Raw genomic sequence first — 24,203 nt, forward strand, 5'->3', positions numbered from 1 at the left:
AGAATCAATCGCTAGTTGTAGACTCGATTCAGGATAATTTGTACCGCGAAAATATAAAGTTTCAGATTTTGTACCCCAGCCGTTTGATAAAAAACTACCTCCGATACCTAACAGTCTCAAGAGTAAAGTACTCTTTCTCATCAACAGAATCAATCGCTAATTGTAGACTCGATTCAGGATAATTTGTACCGCAAAAATATAAAGTTTCAGATTTTGTACCCCAGCCGTTTGATAAAAAACTACCCCCGATACCTAACAGTCTCAAGAGTAAGGTACTCTCTCTCATCAGCAGAATCAATCGCTAGTTGTAGACTCGATTTAGGATAATTTGTACCGCAAAAATATAAAGTTTCAGATTTTGTACCCCAGCCGTTTGATACAAAACTACCCCCGATACCTAACAGTCTCAAGAGTAAAGTACTCTTTCTCATCAGCAGAATCAATCGCTAGTTGTAGACTCGATTTAGGATAATTTGTACCGCGAAAATATAAAGTTTCAGATTTTGTACCCCAGCCGTTTGATAAAAAAACTACCTCCGATACCTAACAGTCTCAAGAGTAAAGTACTCTTTCTCATCAGCAGAATCAATCGCTAGTTGTAGACTCTATTCAGTATAATTTGTACTACAAAAATATAACGTTTCAGATTTTGTACCCCAGCCGTTTGATACAAAACTACCCCCGATACCTAACAATCTCAAGAGTAAAGTACTCTTTCTCATCAGCAGAATCAATCGCTAGTTGTAGACTCGATTCAGGATAATTTGTACCGCGAAAATATAAAGTTTCAGATTTTGTACCCCAGCCGTTTGATAAAAAACTACCTCCGATACCTAACAGTCTCAAGAGTAAAGTATCACTACTCGTAGAATCGATTCAAGATAATTTGTACCGCAAAAATATAAAGTTTCAGATTTTGTACCCCAGCCGTTTGTCGGAAAACTATCCTCGATTCCTAACAATCTCAAGAGTCTACAACTACCGATTGATTCTGCTGATGAGAAAGAGTACTTTACTCTTGAAACTGTTAGGTATCAGAAGTAGTTTTTTATCAAACGGTTGGGGTACAAAATCTGAAACTTTATATTTTTGCGGTACAAATTATCCTGAATCGAATCTACAACTAGCGATTGATTCTGCTGATAAGAAAGAGTACTTTACTCTTGAGACTGTTAGGTATCGAGGGTAGCTTTTTATCAAACGGCAGGAGTACAAAATCTGAAACTTTATATTTTTGCGGTACAAATTATCCTGAATCGAGTCTACAACTAGCGATTAATTCTGCTGATGAGAAAGAGTACTTTATTCTTGAGACTGTTGGTATCGGGGGTAGTTTTTTATCAAACGGCTGGGGTACAAAATCTGCAATTTTATATTTTCGCGGTACAAATTATCCTAAATCGAGTCTACAACTAGCGATTGATTCTGCTGATGAGAAAGAGTACTTTACTCTTGAGACTGTTAGGTATCGGGGGTAGTTTTTTATCAAACGGTTGGGGTACAAAATCTGAAACGTTATATTTTTGTAGTACAAATTAAACTGAATAGAGTCTACAAGTAGCAATTGATTCTGCTGATTAGAAAGAGTACTTTACTCTTAAGTCTAAGAGAACTGAGTTCTATTAGGGGCTGTTTGAAGCAGAAGGGATGAATATATTAAATTTATTTGTATGGTACAAATTAGTACAAATTCAGTCCTTCAAATTTCTGTATTTAAAATCTTTTTGTTATTTTTTTTTCTTGTGGTCTTTCTAGCTTAATTCTAAGGTAGCAGCGACACGATTTTCTCCGAAACGGCACGAGGTACAAAATTGTTACTAGTGGTACAAATTAGTACAAAAAAAGTACTAAATATTCCGATAGATCCGGTTTGATTCTGCCCATTTGGTCCTGCTAGCTTAAAAGAGATTTTCTTTCATTTGTTTCGAATAAGACAATGAAATGTATGCATGTAAAAAAGGGTTAATCCACAATTAACTTAAATAGAAAAAAATATATTTTTGTAAAAAAATAAAAAAATTATAGAAGATTGCAAACACTACAATGATGTTTTGGAAGGGGGAAAATAATAATGTATAATGATAAATAATGACATATTTTTTATATAATGGTGTAAGTATTAACATCCTCTTCATTTATTTCATAAACTGTTACTTAAAATGTACTATATTATAACATTAAGCTTTACACTGCCGAACAAAAGTTTAAAACCACATGTTTCTTCTTATTGTATGTTGTATCTCAAAATCTCGGGTACTCGCAACTCGTGCGTTCGCGTAAAAGAATCACGGTACGGTCTCGCTTTGCGTGTACTTGGCGCGAGACACTAACGTGTCTCTTGATTAACAATTCCGATTGTTGAAGTAATCAACTATGCTAAAAAAAACGTTTGCTTATATTATCGGTTGAATATTACATTATTTTTTGCCGCAGAAGCAGAATATGTTGTCTCGTTTTTCTAATACTAAAACATTTTAACAAAATTTTTGTATAACTTTTTTTATACAGTAAATATTTCATAATCTGTAATACAATAAAGAAAGGTACATATACAATTTAAAAATATTTCAGTAAAACACTATTTAAGTAATCCGATTCATAGTTTGCTCAATATTTTTCTTAATTTGTAAATAAACATACATTATATTTAACAGTGATAGTTAACATAGCACTGTTTAATTAAAATAAAATGATCATAAAGCCTTTTTCCAAAACTGTCATTCATTTACAAGGTCGAAAAAATTGTCAGATCTAATTGCTGGACCTTGTACTACTAATAATTACGCAGTATAAAAGTAAATAAATGACAGATTTGGAAAAAGGCTTTATGACCGTAGTCCATTTTTTAAAATTAAACAATGCTATGTTAACCATCATTGTGCTAAATATGATGTCTATTTATACTTTTAAATTAAGAAAAATATTGAGCAAGGCACAAATCAAATTACTTAAATAATGTTTTACTGTAACATTTTTAAATTTTATATGTAGGTACCTTTCTTTATTGTATTGCAGATTATGAAATATTTACTGTATAAAAAAAGTTATACAAAAATTTTGTTAAAACGTTTTAGTATTAGAAAAACGAGACAACATATTCTGCTTCTGCGGCAAAAAATAATGTAAATTATTCAACCGATAATATAAGCAAGCGTTTTTTTAGCATAGTTGATTACTTCAACAATCGGAATTGTTAATCAAGAGACACGGTAGTGTCTCGCGCCAAGTACACGCGAAGCGAGACCGTACCGTGACTCTTTTACGCGAACGCACAAGTTGCGAGTACCCGAGATTTTGAGATACAACACGCACATACAATAAGAAAAAACATGCTAAACTACAAAGAGATGAGATAAGCTGGACTGTTGAACCATAAGTGCGAAGTTGCCAATAGTATATAATTATTGAGGCTGCAATTAGCAACGTTAATAATATTTATTGTGCAAGTCACACATACGTGCAGAACAATCCTTTGAAAAGAGATATCGAGAGACGCGAGCAATATAATAAATTCATTTAATTAAAAAAAATAGATTACGTACTGATCAATCAATGATACATATCTAATAACGTAACATAAGGAATATAAAACAAAAGTGTTCGTGTAAAAAAGAAAGATTAAATTTTCATGCGCAGATTTTGACCTCCGTTAAGTTAACTTTTCTCCTCATCAGCGCTAAATAAAGTCTAATATATTAATTCCAATTAAGTGCTTGAATTACGTATACATCCCATTTTGCAGAAATTTAAACTTAAACGTCAGCCGTACAAAGTTAAAAAAATATGACTTTATACGACCTTATTACAAAAGTAAAGTCGTTTAAAGAAAAATTAGATGCTTCTAATATCAAGAGACACGGTAGTGTCTCGCGCCAAGTACATGCGGAGCGAGACCGACCGTGACTCTTTTACGCGACGCGACGGGTTGCGAGTAATTGAGATGTTGAGATCTCGATAACGAGTGAACGGATCAAGTTCTAAGTAGGCTTGATCGATAGCTTGGGGTCCAATTAGGGGAGGGGTTTCTCTTATAATATTCCGCTACGTGCCCTACGAGCGGAGATATTGCGACGCAAAGTCCAAATGTGAAAATTTATTTGATACTTCTTCTACTTCTAACGCCGACGTCTTATATGATGACGTCATAATCAGAAAACGTCACTTTCACTTTTTCGACACTGGCGGCTAGCGGCGTTAGTATCGCAGTGCAGTGCAGTGTAGACAGTGTGTTCGTTTAGCGCGCTGTCAGTCAGTTCCTATTCATCAGTTAACCTATCTCGAGAGCACTCGAAAGACACGGTAAGTACGAAGTACGCGTGGAGCGAGACCGACCGTGACTCTTTACGCGACGCGACGATTAATTACTATTATACTTATTTTATTTACTGTTTATTACTACGTTTACGTGAGTGTTTATATACATACAGGTTAACCTATTTACTGTTTACTACGTTTACGTGAGTGTTTATACATACAGGTTATATAACCTATTATATTATTTTTTATTTTTATATTGACGGCAGGGAGCTGATAGTATCAGCCTGATACTGAGATCAAGGAGCCTGTTCACGTTCACACGAGGCGTTTCTGCCGCGCGTTAATAACGTTTGCACGAGCCGCACGCTGTCCCGAAGTAATAAGGTGCGACAACGCACGCATACGCGCGTATGCGAAACCGCAGTAACACCGTAATCGTGTCGGCGATATACTGAATTGAATTGATTCGTGCTTATCTGGAGATTTCGTATCCCTACATAGTATTACCACCGCTGCCGGAAAAGAAGGTTCTCTACGCTTGGCAGAGAAAGTGACAACTGACACGTTCGATCCCGACTTCGTTGATCGCAGAAGAGCTGGACTCGAGGTACGTTTCCGATTTACAATTATAATAGTATCGTGCGATGAATGTTGTACCCAATTATAACCTCAAATGAAGTTGTGCACGTTGCTAGTATTCTGATTATACAATACATTTTTACTTTGTAGAGGTATTATATATTGACAGCAAAGAGCTGATACCGAGGAGATCAAGGAGCTTGTTCACAGGTATATATATATATATATATATATATATATATATATATTTATTGACGGCAGGGAGCTGATGCCGAGGAGATCAATCCTGTTTACTCGCGAAGGAATTATCGTAAGTTATTTTATTATCGGTTCAACTTATTTTTTATTCTTTTCCAGTTTTAATTTTTAACATCCAGCTGTATCAAAATAATTCGACTAATAATTTCTATACTATTGCAGTTATATACAAATATTAAATTACAGCACATTTTTTATCTTGACCATATTTTTCATAATTTTCAGTACCATTTTCTCATAACTTTTTTTTCACAACTTTGCAAAACCACTTGCGGATGTCATATTGTAGCAGTATTATTTGATTTTTTCTAAGTGTAATCACGTTTGCAGAGTACAATGAGCCATGCACGAAAAACCAGGAATGCTCGCACGTGGAAGGTGCTATCTGCACGGATAACATGACATGAGGATGCGCGGCTGAGACGGTGCTGAATATGGACGGCAAGAAGTGTTTGGCGGCCGCCAAAAAGATCCGGGACGAATGCACGGAGTCAATACAGTGCACGGCAACGTTCGAGTTTTCAACTTGCGTCGACAATATGTGCCAGTGCGAGCAGAATATTCATTACGAACACGAGCTGACGAGATGTTTTTCCAACAAAGGTACTCGAGTTTTCAACCGATAGTTCTCCCGTAGAATCACGCGTCATGTTTTAAAAAATCCAATTCCAAAAATCTCTTTCTCCGCACCACGTCATAAGAGATAACAATTAATCATTTTCATCGTTTTGCAGCGATCGGCGATGAGTGCGCGAACAATTACGAGTGTTACCAGGCCGAAGATTTACGAGAACGATCCGTCGATTAAGTCTGTGACGTGTAACTCTAACACATGCACGTGCGCCGACAATTACATCTTAGTGTAAGTGAAAACCGATGTATAACACCGCATCTCATCTAAAAAGAGGAAATTAATAATTATTTATGGAAGATGCATTTCGATTTTATTCGCTCTTACTCGCAAATTCTTGCTCTTAATGCATTGTTTACGTTTTTGCAGGCTCGTCCTTCGTTGCGTCCTTGTCAATAATCATCCTTGTAATAACGCTGACTTTCTTTTCATGAAGTGCAAAATACGATTTCTTCGAAGAGGCACACAAGTCGTTAATGGAGTTAAACTTTTAATGATTATAACATCGTGCATGTGCAAGAGAAATTTAATCTCAAGGAAGAAACGCAAGTAGGCCTGCCGTGGTTGAGGAGGCAATTCATTCTCGGATTATTATTTACTTACGGATTATAATTATTTATGTTATCATTTGCGAGACTTTTTTTTAAGGACTTTTAAGACGTCCCAAGGAATGCCCGTGAATTTTTCACAGGTAATAATATCATGTTAACGCACAATAATCTTAGTCAAACGATACCTCGCAAATCAAGGTGTATGGAATTCAGAGAACTTCCTCTCTCTCTCTCTCTCTCTATATATATATATATATATATATATATATAAATATATGTGTATGCGTGTTTGTGGGATTGTGTGATAACAGAGTGAGAAAAAGAAATAGAAAGAGAGAGCGAGATAAACCTGATTATCCAAGCTTTGATGATAGATTACATCAGCTTTATTGCGTATGTAGATTTAAATGATCGTACTTGCGTTTAATCCGTAATATACTTAAAATGTACAGTAATATATTTAAACGGTGTAGTCGAAACGATATGAATAATAGCGAGATCTCTTCAAGCGCAATGTAAAAATCGGCCATATTCATCACTTTTATTTTCGTCGTTAATCGCCAAGGTTGTAGTGCATTTCCCGTAACACCGGAATTGCGTAAAATCGGACGCGAAGAAAAAAAGAGCAGCGTGAAAACGAAACAATATCAAGACCGTTGTAATTACGCATTGCAGCAAAATACTCGCGGCGAAGGCGGCGCCAGAGGCTCGAACTATATAGGCGTACCGACGTGTTTAAAGCCTTCAACTCGCATTTAATTAACGCGGTTATTAATATGCGGATGCTGATGTGTTGCATACCGTTTCTTAGACCGATGCAAACTGGATAGAATTTACGAGCGCAAAGAAAAGATTTAGTTGTTTGAAATCCTTAGTTTTTTATGCGTTCCCTTTTTATACGAAGCCACAGATATACATCAAATAACTGTTTTTTTGTTCTACTTTTGCGATTGCTTGATGAAAAGTAAAATAAAACGAGCAATAATAACGTTTCTCTCTTGCTTTTCAATACTTATTACTCCAAGATTATAAGTACTTATAGTTAAGTAGTGCGGTTTTAAAAAAGCAAATGTCAAATTTTCAAAGCGTATAATATATATACATATTGCATGTTGTATAAATTTTAATTTTTGTACATAAATAATATAGATAGCTTCGAAATTTTTACGTATGCCCTTTCAGAATCAAGTGAATCAATGTTAAACTTTAATACTCCTCTGCGTTTATCTAGTTTATTATCGACATCCTTTTGTACTATTTTAATGAAAATACCATTTCAATGAAATTCACTGAGCTTTCATCAATAAATGTCAGTAAATATTTTATTATAAAACTACATATACATAATATTATATTTTATACGTTATATTGCAGCGATACGTTATACATATAATGCGCGGTATCTTAAATGTTATACATTTCTCATACAAACAAAACAATTATGTAACGCGCGATTTTTTAAATGCATTTTTCACATAAACGAAACAATTCTGTTAGTCTTTTATATTTGTACGAATCTTATTCTTGTTCGAATAAATAGCCAATATCGTGTTTTATATCGTTAAATTTGCAGGATACGATAATTGTTAGTACAATTATTGTTAGTACGATTCCATCTCTCTTTTACATTTATATTATTACTGTAATAAAATGTATAATATATGTATATAGCAACATATTTTATTATAAAACCATATACATAAAATATTATATTTTATTATATTGTAGTAATGGCATGTGGTTTCTTAATCCTATACATTACTCGCGTGGTTTCTTTTAACATAATTATTCGCGTGGAGTATACTTTATATTCCAACGTTATATCTCAATTTTTATTGTTCTTTTTGATGATTTACTTACTAATTAAATAAAGATTGGGTAATTATTTACAAAAAGACCCCACCTGCCGATGACCTTGATCTTGACATATGTTGTCAAGGTCACCCTCCTGAGTGACCTTCAGAAGTTTTTAGCCGGCGGTCGCTATTCGATAAAAAGTTATTAACAAAAAAAGTTTGGAAAATATAGCAGCTATTTTGAGTATTGGAAGGCATAAACGACTAATATTACGCTTTTTTTTAAAGCAGAGAATACTTTATTTTGCGAGAAAGTCGCTGCTTTACCAAAACACAACATTTAAAGCAGTAAATTGTTGATAAATTGAGGTCTTTTTGTTAAAGCAGAAAATACTTTATTTTGCAAAAAAATCGCTGCTTTACCAAAACACAACATTTAAAGCAGTAAATCATACCTATGTAGATTAGTGACACGCTTTAAAAGTATTTAAGTGTTTAAAGCGCGTCAACTAACCTATATATGCACCTATATATGCTATATTTTCCAAACTTTTTTTGTTAATAACTTTTTAATAAATAGCGAGCGACGGCTAAAACCTTCTGAAGGTCACTCGGGGTCATGACCTTGACAACATATATCAAGGTCATTGAAATCGGTGCGATCGCCAAACTTTTTTTTGTTAATAACTTTTTAATAAAAAGCGACCGGCGGCTAAAAACTTCTAAAGGTCACTCAGGAGGGTAACCTTGACAACATATGTCAAGGTCAAGGTCATTGGCGAGTGGGGTCTTTTTGTAAATAATTACCAAAGATTGATAATATTTTATATGCCTTTTGGATAAAGATAAGCGCAAAAGTTCTTCCTTAATTGTGAAAAAATTTTTGTGCAGCATTCGAGCTATAAAAAAGTTTTACTCTGTGAATTTAACAAATTTCGAAAGCGAAGATGTATTTTACATTCCATACGAGTAACGTAGAACTACATATATCTCTAAATGGCAATTTTATTCGTTTTTCACATTTTTATTGTACTTCAAATAAATAGCTTGCATCGTTAAGCATATTTTGTATATACATACCTCGAAAAAAAACAAAGTGGTATAGTATTATACCTCAAAATAACACCCTGTACATACTGTTTATAAAATGCGTAATACTACAAAAAGGCGTGATATCCGTACAAAATTACCTTTTTTAAAAAAAAGGTAAAGAAACGCGCCAAGTACACGCATAGTAGTGTATATGTTGTTACCTCGAAAAAAACAGTAGTAGTATTATACCTTAAAAAAATCTAAGTAACAAGTGGTAGATGTAAGTTACATTGTAAACCGAATCGAACCGTTGAAGTTTGTACGCTCCGAGAGAACGGGTCACAATTTGAATTATAAAATCTCTCCGATCCGGAGCAAACCGTTGTTTATTATAATTTAAAATGCTCCGGTATCAAACCGGAGCATTAAAAAACCGGTTTTGGAGCGGTTTCTTTATTTAAAAAGAAGTTATTTAAAAAAACAGAAAAATATAATAAATTAATATATATTATTATTGATATACTAGTATATATTGTGATATCAGATGTGACGTTTTTATACGTCCGTCACAAGAGCGCGGAAAGAGAGAGCGCAAGCGACACGAGCGCTCGAGATTGGATGGGATCTCGCTGCTCGCTCTTGTGATGTTTTGCGTTTTGGCGTTTGTGTTTACTGCCGAGACCTTGCTAAATCCCGTGCGCGTAGAATTTTGCGTAGCAACCATGAAACGTTGTCATAGGAATACAGTCTTGTGTTTATAATAAAACCAAACACTATTACTTTGATCGTAGTCCTTCGCTTCGCTTTCCAATTTTCATTTAGCAGTAGACAGTTGTTACTGTTGCTAGCAATTGAGCTGGTGCTCCGCGCATTTTCTGTGTTTTATATTTATATATATTGAATAGTATATAGTTACGTATAGATTTGTAATCTCCAATTAATATGGACGACACTAACGAAGAAATTGCAAGAACCGAATGTACAATGCGACCTGCAAATTTTGTAGGCATTTATTTTGATTATAATGAAGAAACTTGTCGATCCAAATGCAAAGTTGCTGAATGCTCTACAAGTATGCAGGTAAAATTAATTTCTATTTGTTACTGAATTGTAGTTTTAATTATCTTTATTAATATAAATCAGAGATATATTAAGATTAAGATTCATAAATTAAAAGTACAGAAAAGTTTCAAATTTCCTAATTTATAAATTATAAATTATAATAAATTTTTTATAATCACATCATTGAAATTTTGAAATAATTTATTTTTTATCTTTTGCTACGTTTAATTATTACCATTAACACATTTATGTATACATTCATGTATAGTTTTAAAGAAGTTAAAATTTGATTAGATAAAATTAAAATCAACTTTGTTATATTATAACGTAAATTTACTTTCAACGATTTATGTAATATATTTATTATTTAACTTAGGGGAAGCATACTGCAAATTTGGAAAGGCATATTATGCGTAAGCATCCTGTCGAGGCAGAAATAATAACTAGCGAACGAGTAAAGCTTCAAACAGCGCGTGATCAAAAAAATAATATGCAAGATTTGGAATTGGATCTTACAAGTACGTATGCAAAAAACTAAGTATTTAATTTATATAAATTTTAAAAATAATAATATAGCATAGAATAACGTATAATATAAATCTTTTTAACTATAAAATTTTATATAAATTTTAAAAACTATATTTCAATTTTTTCGACTTAAGGCTCCTGGGCTCAGGGACCAGGAGCCTTAACTGGCTAATTTTTAAGATAAAATTTTAATTTATATGTATTGTGCAGGTAGTAACTCATCTTCGTCACTTGCATCTACCGAAAAAATTTCGACAAATCGAAAAAGAAAAAGAACTTCCGTGTCCGTTGAAATTGATTATAATGAAATAATCGACGCTTGTGTTGAAATGACTACTGTCAATGGACGAAGTATAAATTTTGTTGAGGATAGTCGTTTCAAACGCATTATCGATCCAATATTGAATGGCCTTACTAAGGATGGACCTAAAATCGTTGTAATCGTGAAATTATTAAACGACAAATTACTACTGAAGCACAAAACATTCGTGAGGAAATACTCCAAGATGTGAAAGGTCGTTTAATTTGTGTTAAAATAAATAATGCGACTCGATTAGATAGATCATTAATGGGTATAAATAATCAGTATTGTAAGGAAGGCAAGCTTATCATACGTAATATATGTACGAAAGAGTTAGACTGTACGCACACGGCTGAAAATTTGAAAAGAGAAATTATAATTGAGCTTGATAAATGCGGGATTTCTAAAAATATGATTTATTGCGTGACGACTGATAACGCGGCCAATATGTTAAAAACGATTAAATTACTAAGTGACGATGTTTCCTCGATGCATGTTGAAAGTGAAAAAAATGAAAATAACGATGAAGAAATGAATGAAAACATGAACAGTAGTGATGAAGATTGCGAAGAAGAAGGAAGTGAAACTGAAGATGATGAGAGTAATGAGAATATTTTGGAAGAAAACTCAACCAAATCGGTAGAAAATGATTTATTTTTAACTTTTGATAATTTACCAAGTAAAATTTCATCTGAAGGTGTGTTTGGACAAAGATGTGTGGCACATACTTTGCAGCTTACAGTCGAAGATGCTATTAAAAAAAATGATATACGTGAATTATTAACGAGAGCAAGAAGCCTCGTTAAAAAACTTCGCACACCAACAAATTCAGGTATCTTAGTTGCAATTGGAAGAAGAAAACCTACACTCGACTGTCCGACACGTTGGCATTCAATGTATGTCATGATTTTAAGTTTATTGGCTTTCAGATTTATGCCCGATCAAATTTTATCAGCAAATAAGAAATCCAAATTATCAAATCTGTCAATTAATGATTATGATAAATTACAGTTGATAGTTGATGCCTTAAAACCAGCAAAAGTTACCACGAAAAAATTACAGGCAGAGCAACTTCAGGTTGGCGATTTCATACAAGCGTGGTGATGTGTAAACATAATACAAAGACTATCGACAGTTCGTTAGCAAAAGCACTGGTCACTGCTATGCAGGAGCAAGAGGTTAAACTAATGGAGAGTCCAGCTTTGCTATGTGCAATTTATTTAGATGCCAGATGGCAAGTTCTGCTTTCTGAGACGCAAAGAGAAACTGCAGTAAACCATCTCGTTTTTGTATGGCAGCGATTACAAGCTTTGAAAACGATTGAAATTAGTACACCATCTAGTACGTGCCACGATAGTGCGCTTAGATCACAGAGCACAGAAAAAATTGAAGACCCTCTAGAATTAATGTTGTTAGAAAAGGAAAATTCGTGATAGACGCAGCATACAAAAACTAACAAATCTGACATTAAACACCTTCTTATTAACTTTGGAAATGAAGAAAGAATTAAATACGAGGAAGATATATTTCTATACTAGGAGAAAAAAAAAGTCACTTGCCCTGAACTTTATGAGCTCGCAGTAACTGTATTAGCTCTTCCAGTAACGCAAGTAAGCGTTGAAAGATTGTTTTCTAATCTCAATTTAAATTATTTGAGAAATAAAATGTCATGTACTCTTCTGAATGACATTTTGTTAGTTCGATGCAATCGTATTTTTGGTTCTAACAAAAAAAACGTAGCAAAAAAAAAGAAAATTACGAAATAAATTGCGAAATGATTACTTACAAGTTGTGAAGTGGAATACATAGTGCGATATTATTATTTAGTTTTCTGTTTGCGAAATATCTTGATGTTAGATTTTTACATGTAAATATTAAATAATTTTTTTTTTTAATGTACTTAATTTGCGATGTAAAAATGTATTTAATTTCAACGCTGTAACTAAAACGTGCAAAGTATGTAAAACTAAAGTGTTACTAATTATTGACCATGTAATAAGAGAATGTATTAAAAATATTCTTATCTAATTCTTTAAATTATGAATTTTTCGCACTTTATTCGCAAAACATAAAAATTAAAAAAACTTTTATTTCTGTCACAGTAGTATTCTACAATGGTTCATGATTTCCGCATTATTCAATAAGTTCCTTTGTGTCATCATGTAGCTCTCAAAATACGAACAGCGTTCGAGCTTGGCGAGCTGATCTCCGAGAGTAAAATAACGTCGTGTCGATTTGCGAGTAGGTCTTGAAAAGTTCGCTCGCCGAGAGCTGCGATTCATTCTCCGTTATAGGTACTCTTTAGGAATATGTCCATTTGCGAGAATCAATTTTGAGAGCTACTCTCGAGAGTTTTACTCGCAGGTGGACACGCACCATTAAAGTTATTATAACATAAACAAAAGTTAAAGTAAGGCTTGTGGTAAACCTCGTAAACTTTGACATGCAAAATAATTAAATTTACTAAAATTAAATAATGTTTTTATTACACATAATTCAAGCTAAACTAATTAATATTATCTAAGGCGTAAGACGTTACGGCAATGCCTATGCAATACGTGTGCTACCTACTGTTACTACGTTTACGCGAGCGCGTTACTTCTGTAGTAACTTACGATAATTCACTCGTTTACGCGGAGTAAATTATTGTAAGTTACTACAAAATCCCGTTTACGCGAAGGAATTATCGTAAGTTTAGTATGGGCTGGCTCTAATACTTTTTCGTCGCAGTGTATAACATCTGTCGCTCGACGTTCGCCGCGCCGCGCCGCGCCCCGCTCGCCGCTCGTCTCTCGACCCCCACCGCTCGCCGCGCGCCGGGCACGGTGCCAGCCCAGCCAGCCGCCGAGGCCCGCCTCTGTCGCTCCTTGTGCGCGCATTCGCTCAGACGTTTTATTTAATAACTCGTTAACTATTGCGAATTTTGCAAAATGGTATACGACTTTTCTCTTCAGTTTGACCCAATCTACCCTAGTCATTCGGCTGGATACTTTTATTTCTGACACCCTGTATATATATACAGGGTGCCCCACAATTGTTGGTACTTTTTTCATATTTAGATAGAGCGAGCCAAACTGAGTCGAAAAGTCATGTACCATTTTGCAATTTTCGCAATAGTTGACGAGTTATTAATGATTAAAAATCGACGTATTAGCCCGCCCTCCGCCAAATCCAAGCGCGCGGCGAGATGCGGCCGCCCCGCGGTCGGCGCGCGGGCAGTTGTTTACTACAAGCGGCGCGTAACGCCGGGCCCCTGTCCTATAAGCGATGATAGTTTCTCGCCTTTTTTAAATAGAAATAAAATTTTCTAACAACATAGAAAAATTTTTTGTGCGTACGTATGTACATATGTGTGCACATGCATACACCAGGAAAATATCAATTCTACTGCTTAAAAAAACGATTACTCAATTTACCTTTTTTTTTAGTAAGTAACGGTTGTCTTTAAGCAAGAATATTTTCTTGATAATAGTCTTAAAATGTACAAATTTTAGAAAGAGTCTTTATTATGTACTCGAAAGAAGAATTTATACTCCTTCAAAGAACATAATAAAATTTTATCAAAGAAAAGTCAAAATAATAAATAAAATAATATGAGGACCCTCGAGATTAAAATAGGAGAAGGCTATGAGGGTCAGACGCAGATCACAATGCGTAATATCAGAAATAAGTGATTTATTCGTCGTTTTGATACATTACATCGATCCGTACGTTTCGGCTCAGTTTTGAGCCATCTAGGCTTCAGCGGTATAATAGTTACAGAAATTAAGTTACACGTTCTCCGTACCGTATGGTGAGTTTACTGATTCAAAGTATTAGAAACATAGACCAATTGACCCATATCTGTAAATTTGTTCAATTAATGTTGAGATATTAAAAAGATCCCTTAGGAAACTCACCATTTGGTCTAAAAAACGTGGAATACAGAGCCATGTATACATAATGAATACTCTCTGGCTGAGAAGACTTGACGATCTTTATCGACACGACACATGCACAGCAATGATATGAAAGGTCTTGCAAGAAGAGGCATGTCGTAGGTCAACACACCGGCGAGGATTATAACAAAGCACGATTTGACACCGTCTCAAAATGACACGGTTTTCTTGCATCATGCATATGTCACGGTTTTGAGCAAATTGTAATCCATCCTCATGAACTTTGGTCGTTGGCAAATCGGCGTTTTACTATTGGTACATGCAATATTGTGACAGTGTCAAATCGTGCTTTGTTATAATCCTCGCCGGTGTGTTGACCTACGACATGCCTCTTCTTGCAAGACCTTCCATATTATTGTGTGTCGTGTCGACAAGATCGTCAAGTCTTCTCGCAGAGAGTAGATATTCATTATGTACGCATGGCTCTGTATTCCATGTTTTTCAGACCGAATGGTGAGTTTCCTAAAAGATCTTTTTAATATCTCAACATTAATTAAACAAATTTACAGATATGGATCAATTGGTCTATGTTTCTGATACTTTGAATCAGTAAACTCACCATACGGTACGGAGAACGTGTAACTTAACTTCTGTAACTACTGCTGAAGATGGCTCAAAGCTGAGCCGAAACGTACGGATCGATGTAATGTATCAAAACGACGAATAAATCAGTTATTTCTGATATTACGCACTGTGATCTGCGTCTGATTCTCATAGCCTTGACTTCTCCTATCAAAATAATTAGCAAATTGAATTTTTGTTTTAATTTTGTATTCTTAACTGAAGAACTGAATAATTAGAATGTAGAATATTATTTATTTTAAGTAATATTATCAAGAAAACATTTTTTGTAAAGATCATCGTTACTTAAAAGAAGAGAAAACTGAGTAATTGGTTTTCTTAGCACTAAAATGATATTTTTTTACGTGTGCGTATACGGCACGCCATTTTACCATTTAATATCATTATAAAAATTCTATCAAATTAAATCGATACTTAAAGAAAAGAAATTATTATTATGTCTAGACATACTTATAATTTATCGAATTATTATTAAGCTATAATTGAAAATGCAGAATTACAATTATGTCTAGACAAAATATTAATTCTGAATTTATTTTACGTTATGACATAAAAAATTTTTGGGAATTAAAATTATGTACATAATTGTAATTCCCGAATTTTACTTATGTACGCAATTTTAATACTTGAATTTCTATTATGTACAACACAATCGTAATTCTGGAATTACTTTTTTTCTTTTGGTAAGTAACGGGGTTCTTTAAGAAAGAATATTTTCTTGATAATAATCTTAAAATGTATTCATTACAAATTTTAGAAAAAGTCTTTATTATGTACTGGAAAAAAGAATTTATACTCCTTCAAAAAACATTATACTATTTTATCAAAGAAAAGTCAAAATAATAAGCAAATCAAATTTTTGTTTTAATTTTATATTTTTAATTGAATAGTTAAATAATTAGAATTTAGAATATTATTTGTTTTAAGTAAAGAGAGTGATGAGTGTATTTTAAGATTATTATAAAAATGAAATATTCTTTGCGAAGATGCGACCGTTAAAAGAAGGGAAATGGAGTAATTGGTTTTCTTAGCACTGGAATGATATTTTTTGAGCACTTCGAACAGTTCTTGCATTAAAATATTTTTATAAAGTGGATTAAACCTACTGGGGACACTACTTAAAAAAAAATGGGCCATGCTATCTACCGCAAGGTGGTGTGGAAATGATAGCGCTCTATCATTTTCTTGCCACAGAAAAAAAAATTATTTTTTGGCTCGCGATCTTATATCGCGATTGCTATTCATGCACAATTCACGCGCAAAAAATATCATTCCAGTACTAAGAAAACCAATTACTCCATTTCCCTTCTTTTAACGGTCATCTTCGCAAAGAATATTTTATTTTTATAATAATCTTAAAATACACTCATCACTCTCTTTACTTAAAACAAATAATATTCTAAATTCTAATTGTTTAACTATTCAATTAAAAATATAAAATTAAAACAAAAATTTGATTTGCTTATTATTTTGACTTTTCTTTGATAAAATGGTATAATGTTTTTTGAAGGAGTATAAATTCTTTTTTCCAGTACATGATAAAGACTTTCTCTAAAATTTGTGATGAATACATTTTAAGATTATTATCAAGAAAATATTCTTTCTTAAAGAACCCCGTTACTTACCAAAAGAAAAAAAGTAATTCCAGAATTACGATTGTGTGTACATAATAGAAATTCAAGTATTAAAATTGCGTACATAAGTAAAATTCAGGAATTACAATTATGTACATACTTTTAATTCCCGAAAATTGTTTATGTCATAACGTAAAATAAATTCAGAATTAATATTTTTTCTAGACATAATTGTAATTCTGCATTTTCAATTATAGCTTAATAATAATTCGATAAATTATAAGTATGTCTAGACATAATAATAATTTCTTTTCTTTAAGTATCGATTTAATTTGATAAAATTTTTATGATGATATTAAATAGTAAAATGGCGTGCCGTATACGCACACGTAAAAAAATATCATTCTAGTGCTAAGAAAACCAATTACTCAGTTTTCTCTTCTTTTAAGTAACGATGATCTTTACAAAAAATGTTTTCTTGATAATATTACTTAAAATAAATAATATTCTACATTCTAATTATTCAATTCTTCAGTTAAGAATACAAAATTAAAACAAAAATTCAATTTGCTAATTATTTTGATAGGAGAAGTCAAGGCTATGAGGGTCAGACGCAGATCACAGTGCGTAATATCAGAAATAACTGATTTATTCGTCGTTTTGATACATTACATCGATCCGTACGTTTCGGCTCAGCTTTGAGCCATCTTCAGCAGTAGTTACAGAAGTTTAATTACACGTTCTCCGTACCGTATGGTGAGTTTACTTCAAAGTATCAGAAACATAGACCAATTGATCCATATCTGTAAATTTGTTTAAAATTAATGTTGAGATATTAAAAAAAGATCCCTTAGGAAACTCACCATTCGGTCTGAAAAACGTGGAATACAGAGCCATGCGTACATAATGAATATCTACTCTCTGCGAGAAGACTTGACGATCTTGTCGACGACACACAATAATATGAAAGGTCTTGCAAGAAGAGGCATGTCGTAGGTCAACACACCGGCGAGGATTATAACAAAGCACGATTTGACACCGTCACAATATTGCATGTACCAATAGTAAAACCCCGATTTGCCAACGACCAAAGTTCATGAGCATGGATTACAATTTGCTCAAAACCGTGACATATGCATGATGCAAAAAATCCGTGTCATTTTGAGACGGTGTCAAATCGTGCTTTGTTATAATCCTCGCCGGTGTGTTGACCTACGACATGCCTCTTCTTGCAAGACCTTTCATATCATTGCTGTGCATGTGTCGTGTCGATAAAGATCGTCAAATTTTCTCGCAGAGAGTATTCATTATGTATACATGGCTCTGTATTCCACGTTTTTCAGACCGAATGGTGAGTTTCCTAAGGGATCTTTTTAATATCTCAACATTAATTGAACAAATTTACAGATATGGATCAATTGGTCTATGTTTCTGATACTTTGAATCAGTAAACTCACCATACGGTACGGAGAACGTGTAACTTAATTTCTGTAACTATTATACCGCTGAAGCCTAGATGGCTCAAAACTGAGCCGAAACGTACGGATCGATGTAATGTATCAAAACGACGAATAAATCACTTATTTCTGATATTACGCACTGTGATCTGCGTCTGACCCTCATAGCCTTCTCCTATTTTAATCTCGAGGGTCCTCATATTATTTTATTTATTATTTTGACTTTTCTTTGATAAAATTTTATTATGTTCTTTGAAGAAGTATAAATTCTTCTTTCGAGTACATAATAAAGACTCTTTCTAAAATTTGTACATTTTAAGACTAATATCAAGAAAATATTCTTGCTTAAAGACAACCGTTACTTACTAAAAAAAAAAGGTAAATTGAGTAATCGCTTTTTTAAGCAGTAGAATTGATATTTTCCTGGTGTATGCATGTGCACACATATGTACATACGTACGCACAAAAAAATTTTTTATGTTGTTAGAAAATTTTATTTCTATTTAAAAAAGGTGAGAAACTATATCATCGCTTAGGACAGGGGCCCGGCGTTACGCGCCGCTTGTAGTAAACAACTGCCCGCGCGTCGACCGCGGGGCGGCCGCATCTCGCCGCGCGCTTGGATTTGGCGGTGGGCGGGCTAATACGTCGATTTTTAATCATTAATAACTCGTCAACTATTGCGAAAATTGTAAAATGGTACATGACTTTTCGACTCAGTTTGGCTCGCTCTATCTAAATATGAAAAAAGTACCAACAATTGTGGGGCACCCTGTATAGATAAATAGATAAATAGAAGATTTAGATAGATAGATGATTAGAGCAAAATCTTGAATTATGTTTTTAAGCACTTATATGGGTAACCTTTGTAAGCAAAAACCAAGTCGATATCTTTTCGGGCCCAAGAGATATTGAGAAAGTTGTGAAAACACATTTTACCACTTTTCACCCCCTTAGGGGTCGAATATCTAAAAATCCTTTCTTAGTGAGTGCTTTTGTTGCGGATAAAATTTGCAATAAGGACTCTTGTATTTTTTTCGTATAACAAACGCTGATTTTTTTATTGACGCACAAAATTAAGCGTTATCCGACTTGTGAGCAATATTGGATAACTTTGCGCGTTAGGAATTTTTAATTCCATTTTAAATGACGGGTAAAAATCACTGGCGCAACATAAAAAAAATGACAAAATCAAAGGTTTTCGGGATCCAAGTCTCAGAGTTTGACGACGCGTGCAAGCTAAACGACTGACTTGACGATAAATGTTGTTCAAATTATTATTGTAGATAATTTTATGCTCTACAAAAAAGGTATGTATAATCAGTTACCCTATCTTACTTAGTTTTCGAGATATTTGGAAAAAAAATGCATTTTTTGCTGATAATATTGTTAATAACTTTTTATTCCCTGTTAATTTTGCAAAGCAAATTAAATCCCACTTATAGCACCTCAAATCAAAGCAATTCATGATGCTTGCAACCTGGGAAGATTAATTGGGAGGTTCGATGTCTAATATGACTAGCCTAAAAAGGCTCTGGAAAATTTTTTAATAATAAAAAAAAGAAAAATTTAAGAAAGGAGCGCTAAAACAATGATTTGAATTAATAAGCTTTTAAATTATTATGAACTAGCAGTTAGAAAATTGTGGACAGTGTGGAAGTTAAAAAACATTGTGACAGTGTGTGGAAAGCATGAAAAATGCCATAAATGCTACATTTAAGCATTTATGGTCAACTGATGAGGACTCGTAGCTCGACTTATACCTCGCCGGCGCTGAAAGTTGGAACAAATATATCGAAGCTATAACAGGATTATTACAATAGATAAATTTGTTCATGACCGCATAGGTTAAAGAAGACTTTCTATTTTGGCCTGGAATCACCGATAAGACTGAAACTTACGTGAGTACCAGAAAAATAAAACTAAATTGTATTCAAAACTTTTAGACGCGTTTTTCTCGAAACGGCATTTTTCAAACTGGTTCCCACGATTTCAGACAAACTAATGAAAAGCTGATCGGCTTTGCTCTATTGGAACATTTTCGTAAGATGTCTCTCTATCGTTGGAGCTAGCAAAATTAAAATACATTAACTTTTTCCTTTGATTTTTAATGTAAACCTGTCAATTTTTTGGCATTTTTTGGGAAAAAAAAAGTTTACATGCCTTAAAAAAATTGAAGAAATAGATGTTAATAATTCTATTTCCAACGATAACTGAATATGCGTAGATTAAGAATCTGCTTTATTATTTTTTATTTTAGATTACCGAGTGTCTAAATTTCATGGGAACCGCGTGAGATCTTGCGCGTTCGAACACGTTGTGCAAATATTTGTATAACTACCGTAATACTTATTATTTCTACTTGTAAAAATTCTGAAAATTACATAAAATGTGGTGTTAATATGTATGTAAAACGTAGAATAAATCGGCCGGATAGTTTCCGAAAAAAAACCATCGAGAAAAATAACCTTGTTTCTAGCCCTCGAAACGGTACTCCTCCCTAAACTGCGCGTCGACTAACTTGTCAGACTTACAACACAGCTCTCGTCTAAATTTATTTAATTAGGGAGAAGGGAGGAGACTTTTACTATTCCAATGGAAGCTGTGTTGTAAATCTGACAATAAGTCAGCGCGCAGTTTATTAAGGAATTGGAAAAAATATATGTGTAGTACATATAAAAAAAAATATTATTAGGCTGCTAAAACCCAAGCTTCCAAGTAGCTAAAATCCAAGTAAAATTTTTCTAAAGCAATTTTTCAAAAAAAAAAAAAAAAATTGCGTCGGAAAAATCTGAAAAAATTCAAATAAATTCTGATACCTATATGTAAAATATATTCAAACAACAGCCTACAATGGACTGACTCCTGCTTCTAATTTTTTCCAATTTTTTATTCGAAAAAAGCTCGAAAAAAATAGAAGTGAACACCAGCCCACTCTTGGTCAAGACTTAAAAAGTTTGATATCTGACATAGAATTTTTTCAGATTTTTAAATGGTGGCCAACAATATGTTTGTCTTAAAAAATTATAATCAAATTTATTTAAAAAAATCGGAGTGCATTTTAGAGTTGGAACAATAACATAAAAAATTGCGGATCAAATCGAGAGGTTAAGGATTGCCCGCAATTAGGTCGATTTGGTATAAAATGCCCCATTTATAAGAACGTAACACAATGGCATAACTTTTACTCAAAGCATCGGCAATGCCAGGACATAATTTTATGAACTCACTTGCGCGTTGCGCGAAAAAACTGAACGTGTAATTTCTGGCAACTTTCGTTCGTTATTAACTCGAATATATTCACGCGCACGTTAATACATGCATTTTCACTAGTTGCTTGTAAGACAGTGGAACAGCTTATTATGCTGTTTACAGCACTATAATTCAGGAACGATCGCGATACATATCCTCTCGTTTCGAAAAGTGTACTTTCGATTATGCTGCTTCATACTTTATCAACCTTTTAATTTAACGAATGCCGGAATAAAAATGTACATGCATGTGTATTCTAAAAAGTTTATAAACCATAGATGATTCGATAATTTCTGTTTAATACAGTCACTTCTTTTAATACAGTTAATCTTCTTAATACGGAATCAAACAATCTTTTTATTTTTAACATTTCCTCTCGGTCTCCATTCTTATTTCAATGGCACATATGCACAAGCCGTTTTAATCATGTACACATTTTCATTCTACGCATAGTCATGCAAATAATGATCAGAAATGTGAAATAGCACAAAAATTAGCGCAATTAAGAATAGGAGGTTCTTTCGATTATATAGACGCGCGAAACACGATCATATATAGACACCTTCAATGTAGCACATTACCCGGCGTCTTGCAATGCGGAATCTTTCGATCCATCTGCCTTTTCTTCTGACCCGATTTCGATACGAATGTCATATATAGTTATCCTGACGGAATTCATCTCGATTCTCGAGAGACATTACATGCACAAAAAAAGATTGCAATAATAATCGGAAATAAAATAATTATAATTAATTTTGTTATTAACAAACACATTTTTTGCGATTAATAAAACTATTAACTGTATAAAGTAGAAAATAAGTTTTAAAGTTAGATGGAAACAGAGTTTAACAAGAACAAATTCGTTTGACTATTAAATCTCGGATGTAGAACTTTTAACAGATCGCGAGTATATTATACATGTACAGGAATAATATTAGTCGATATAAGATAATATACTGGATTTAATCAAACGGCAAATATGTATCAGTCACTGATAGCGTCTGTTTCTTTGTGCAATTACTTGCTAACTAATCACTTCCTCTTTAATGTTTTTACCTAACTTATTAGGTATCCGCCACACTCTATATACTTATTGCAATAGATAACAAGTCGCGACATAAAGAGGATATAATATAATGTTTAGCGAGCAATTTTGCTGAATGATTATTTAACCCTTCGAGAACACACTTTTTTTTTCATTCACGGAGAACACTCTGGGTCAATCTGACCCTACACACACTTTGATCGTCCACCATTTTAAATTGACGAGTGCGATCAGCTTGAAAAAATTCCCAGATGTACTTGGAACATTGTTAAATCAATTGATATAAATAAAAAATGCCGTTGAAATTATTTAAAAACAAGTAAAAACTTGCACATTGTTTCCTCGTAGTTTTTAATTGTGCAAGTAGAAACTTGCACATTGCTTCCTCATAGTTCCTAAGTGTGCAAGTTTTTATTTTATTCGAGGTACAATTATCAGTATTTATTTGTTTTGGCTTCCTCATAGAGGAAGCTTTGTTAGCAAAGGTTCTGATTTCACACTTAACTCTTTTGGGGACAGCGTAAATAATTATGTACATTCACTAAAAAATACTAAAAATACTTGTCCACTTAAAAACTAAAACAATATGCAGATTTCTACTTACACACCTAAAAACTCTAAGAAAGCAATGTGCAAGTTTCTAATTGCACACCTAAAAACTATGAGGAAGCAATGTACAGGTTTTTACCTTAACACTTAAAAATACTGTGCAACTTTCTACTTGCACACTTAATAACTCTATGAAAAAACCAGAACTAAATCTTAATAGAAAAAAGACTAAAGAATATAATAGAATTAAAAAAATATTACCAATTTTAAAATTTTAACCTTTAAAAACTACATCTCAAATCTTAACAATTGAGACTTTTCATAAATTGATATTTTTCGACAATTTAGTTCTAATTATTGGCAACTTTTCTAATTCTATTATATTTTCCAGTCTTTTCTACCCCTATTTCATATATAATTGGTTAAAATTTGGTTGATCAGATCAAGTTTTATAAAGCTTCTATGTATGTACGAATTCTTTAAAATTTCAAATGTGTGTAATACGAGATCTGATCAATCAAATTTTAATGAATTATATATGAAATAGGGGTAGAAAAAACTGAAAAATATAATAAAATTAAAAATAAATCGCTATCTCAAATATTGAGAAAGCGGCAGCGTAAAACACATTTTTCAAAAAAAGGAGAATCTGCATAAAATCTATACCGGTAGACCGATTTCAATAAAATTTGAGGAGGACATACTTTCTATGATACTCTATTTGTGTGCAAAAATTCAAACAGGTATCTAAAAAATTGTAGAAGTAGATGCGTGTACAAAAATCCGTACACACACACACACACACACACAC

The 24,203-nt window shown here is 33.2% G+C and overlaps 3 protein-coding genes and 1 pseudogene across 15 annotated transcripts in view; 3 read left to right on the plus strand and 1 right to left on the minus strand.

Annotated features, from left to right (window-relative positions):
- Wdr62 (WD repeat domain 62) overlaps nt 1-24,203 on the minus strand; it is a 227,182-nt gene that overhangs the window by 95,606 nt on the left and 107,373 nt on the right. The gene's annotated exons all lie outside the window — the stretch shown is intronic.
- Nucleotides 1-24,203, plus strand: part of LOC143907335 (uncharacterized) — a 181,526-nt gene that overhangs the window by 94,116 nt on the left and 63,207 nt on the right. The window lies entirely within an intron of this gene.
- Nucleotides 4,629-9,364, plus strand: LOC143907251 (uncharacterized). Of its 2 annotated transcripts, XR_013259786.1 has the most exons (5): nt 4,629-4,864; nt 4,987-5,146; nt 5,425-5,697; nt 5,829-5,956; nt 6,095-9,364. XR_013259786.1 is itself a non-coding variant. In XM_077423895.1 (4 exons), the coding sequence occupies exons 3-4, from the start codon at nt 5,529-5,531 to the stop codon at nt 5,900-5,902; spliced, it is 243 nt and encodes an 80-aa protein (XP_077280021.1). In that variant the 5' UTR covers nt 4,629-4,864; nt 4,987-5,146; nt 5,425-5,528; the 3' UTR covers nt 5,903-6,057. The 2 variants fall into 2 exon arrangements, 1 of the variants encoding a protein (XP_077280021.1); XM_077423895.1 differs by lacking the exon at nt 6,095-9,364 and having other exon boundaries at nt 5,829-6,057.
- LOC143907303 (uncharacterized) lies at nt 10,129-12,631 on the plus strand (annotated as a pseudogene).

This window comes from Temnothorax americanus, unplaced genomic scaffold, assembly GCF_048541705.1.
Source record: "Temnothorax americanus isolate GAGA-0224 unplaced genomic scaffold, ASM4854170v1 Scaffold8, whole genome shotgun sequence".
Lineage (NCBI taxonomy): Eukaryota > Metazoa > Arthropoda > Insecta > Hymenoptera > Formicidae > Temnothorax > Temnothorax americanus.

Coding starts and splice junctions, on each gene's coding strand:
- LOC143907251 (XM_077423895.1), top strand. CDS start 5,529: ATGGACGGCAAGAAGTGTTTGGCGGCCGCCAAAAAGATCCGGGACGAA. Junction 5,698..5,828: donor GAGATGTTTTTCCAACAAAG/GTACTCGAGTTT, acceptor ATCGTTTTGCAG/CGATCGGCGATGAGTGCGCG.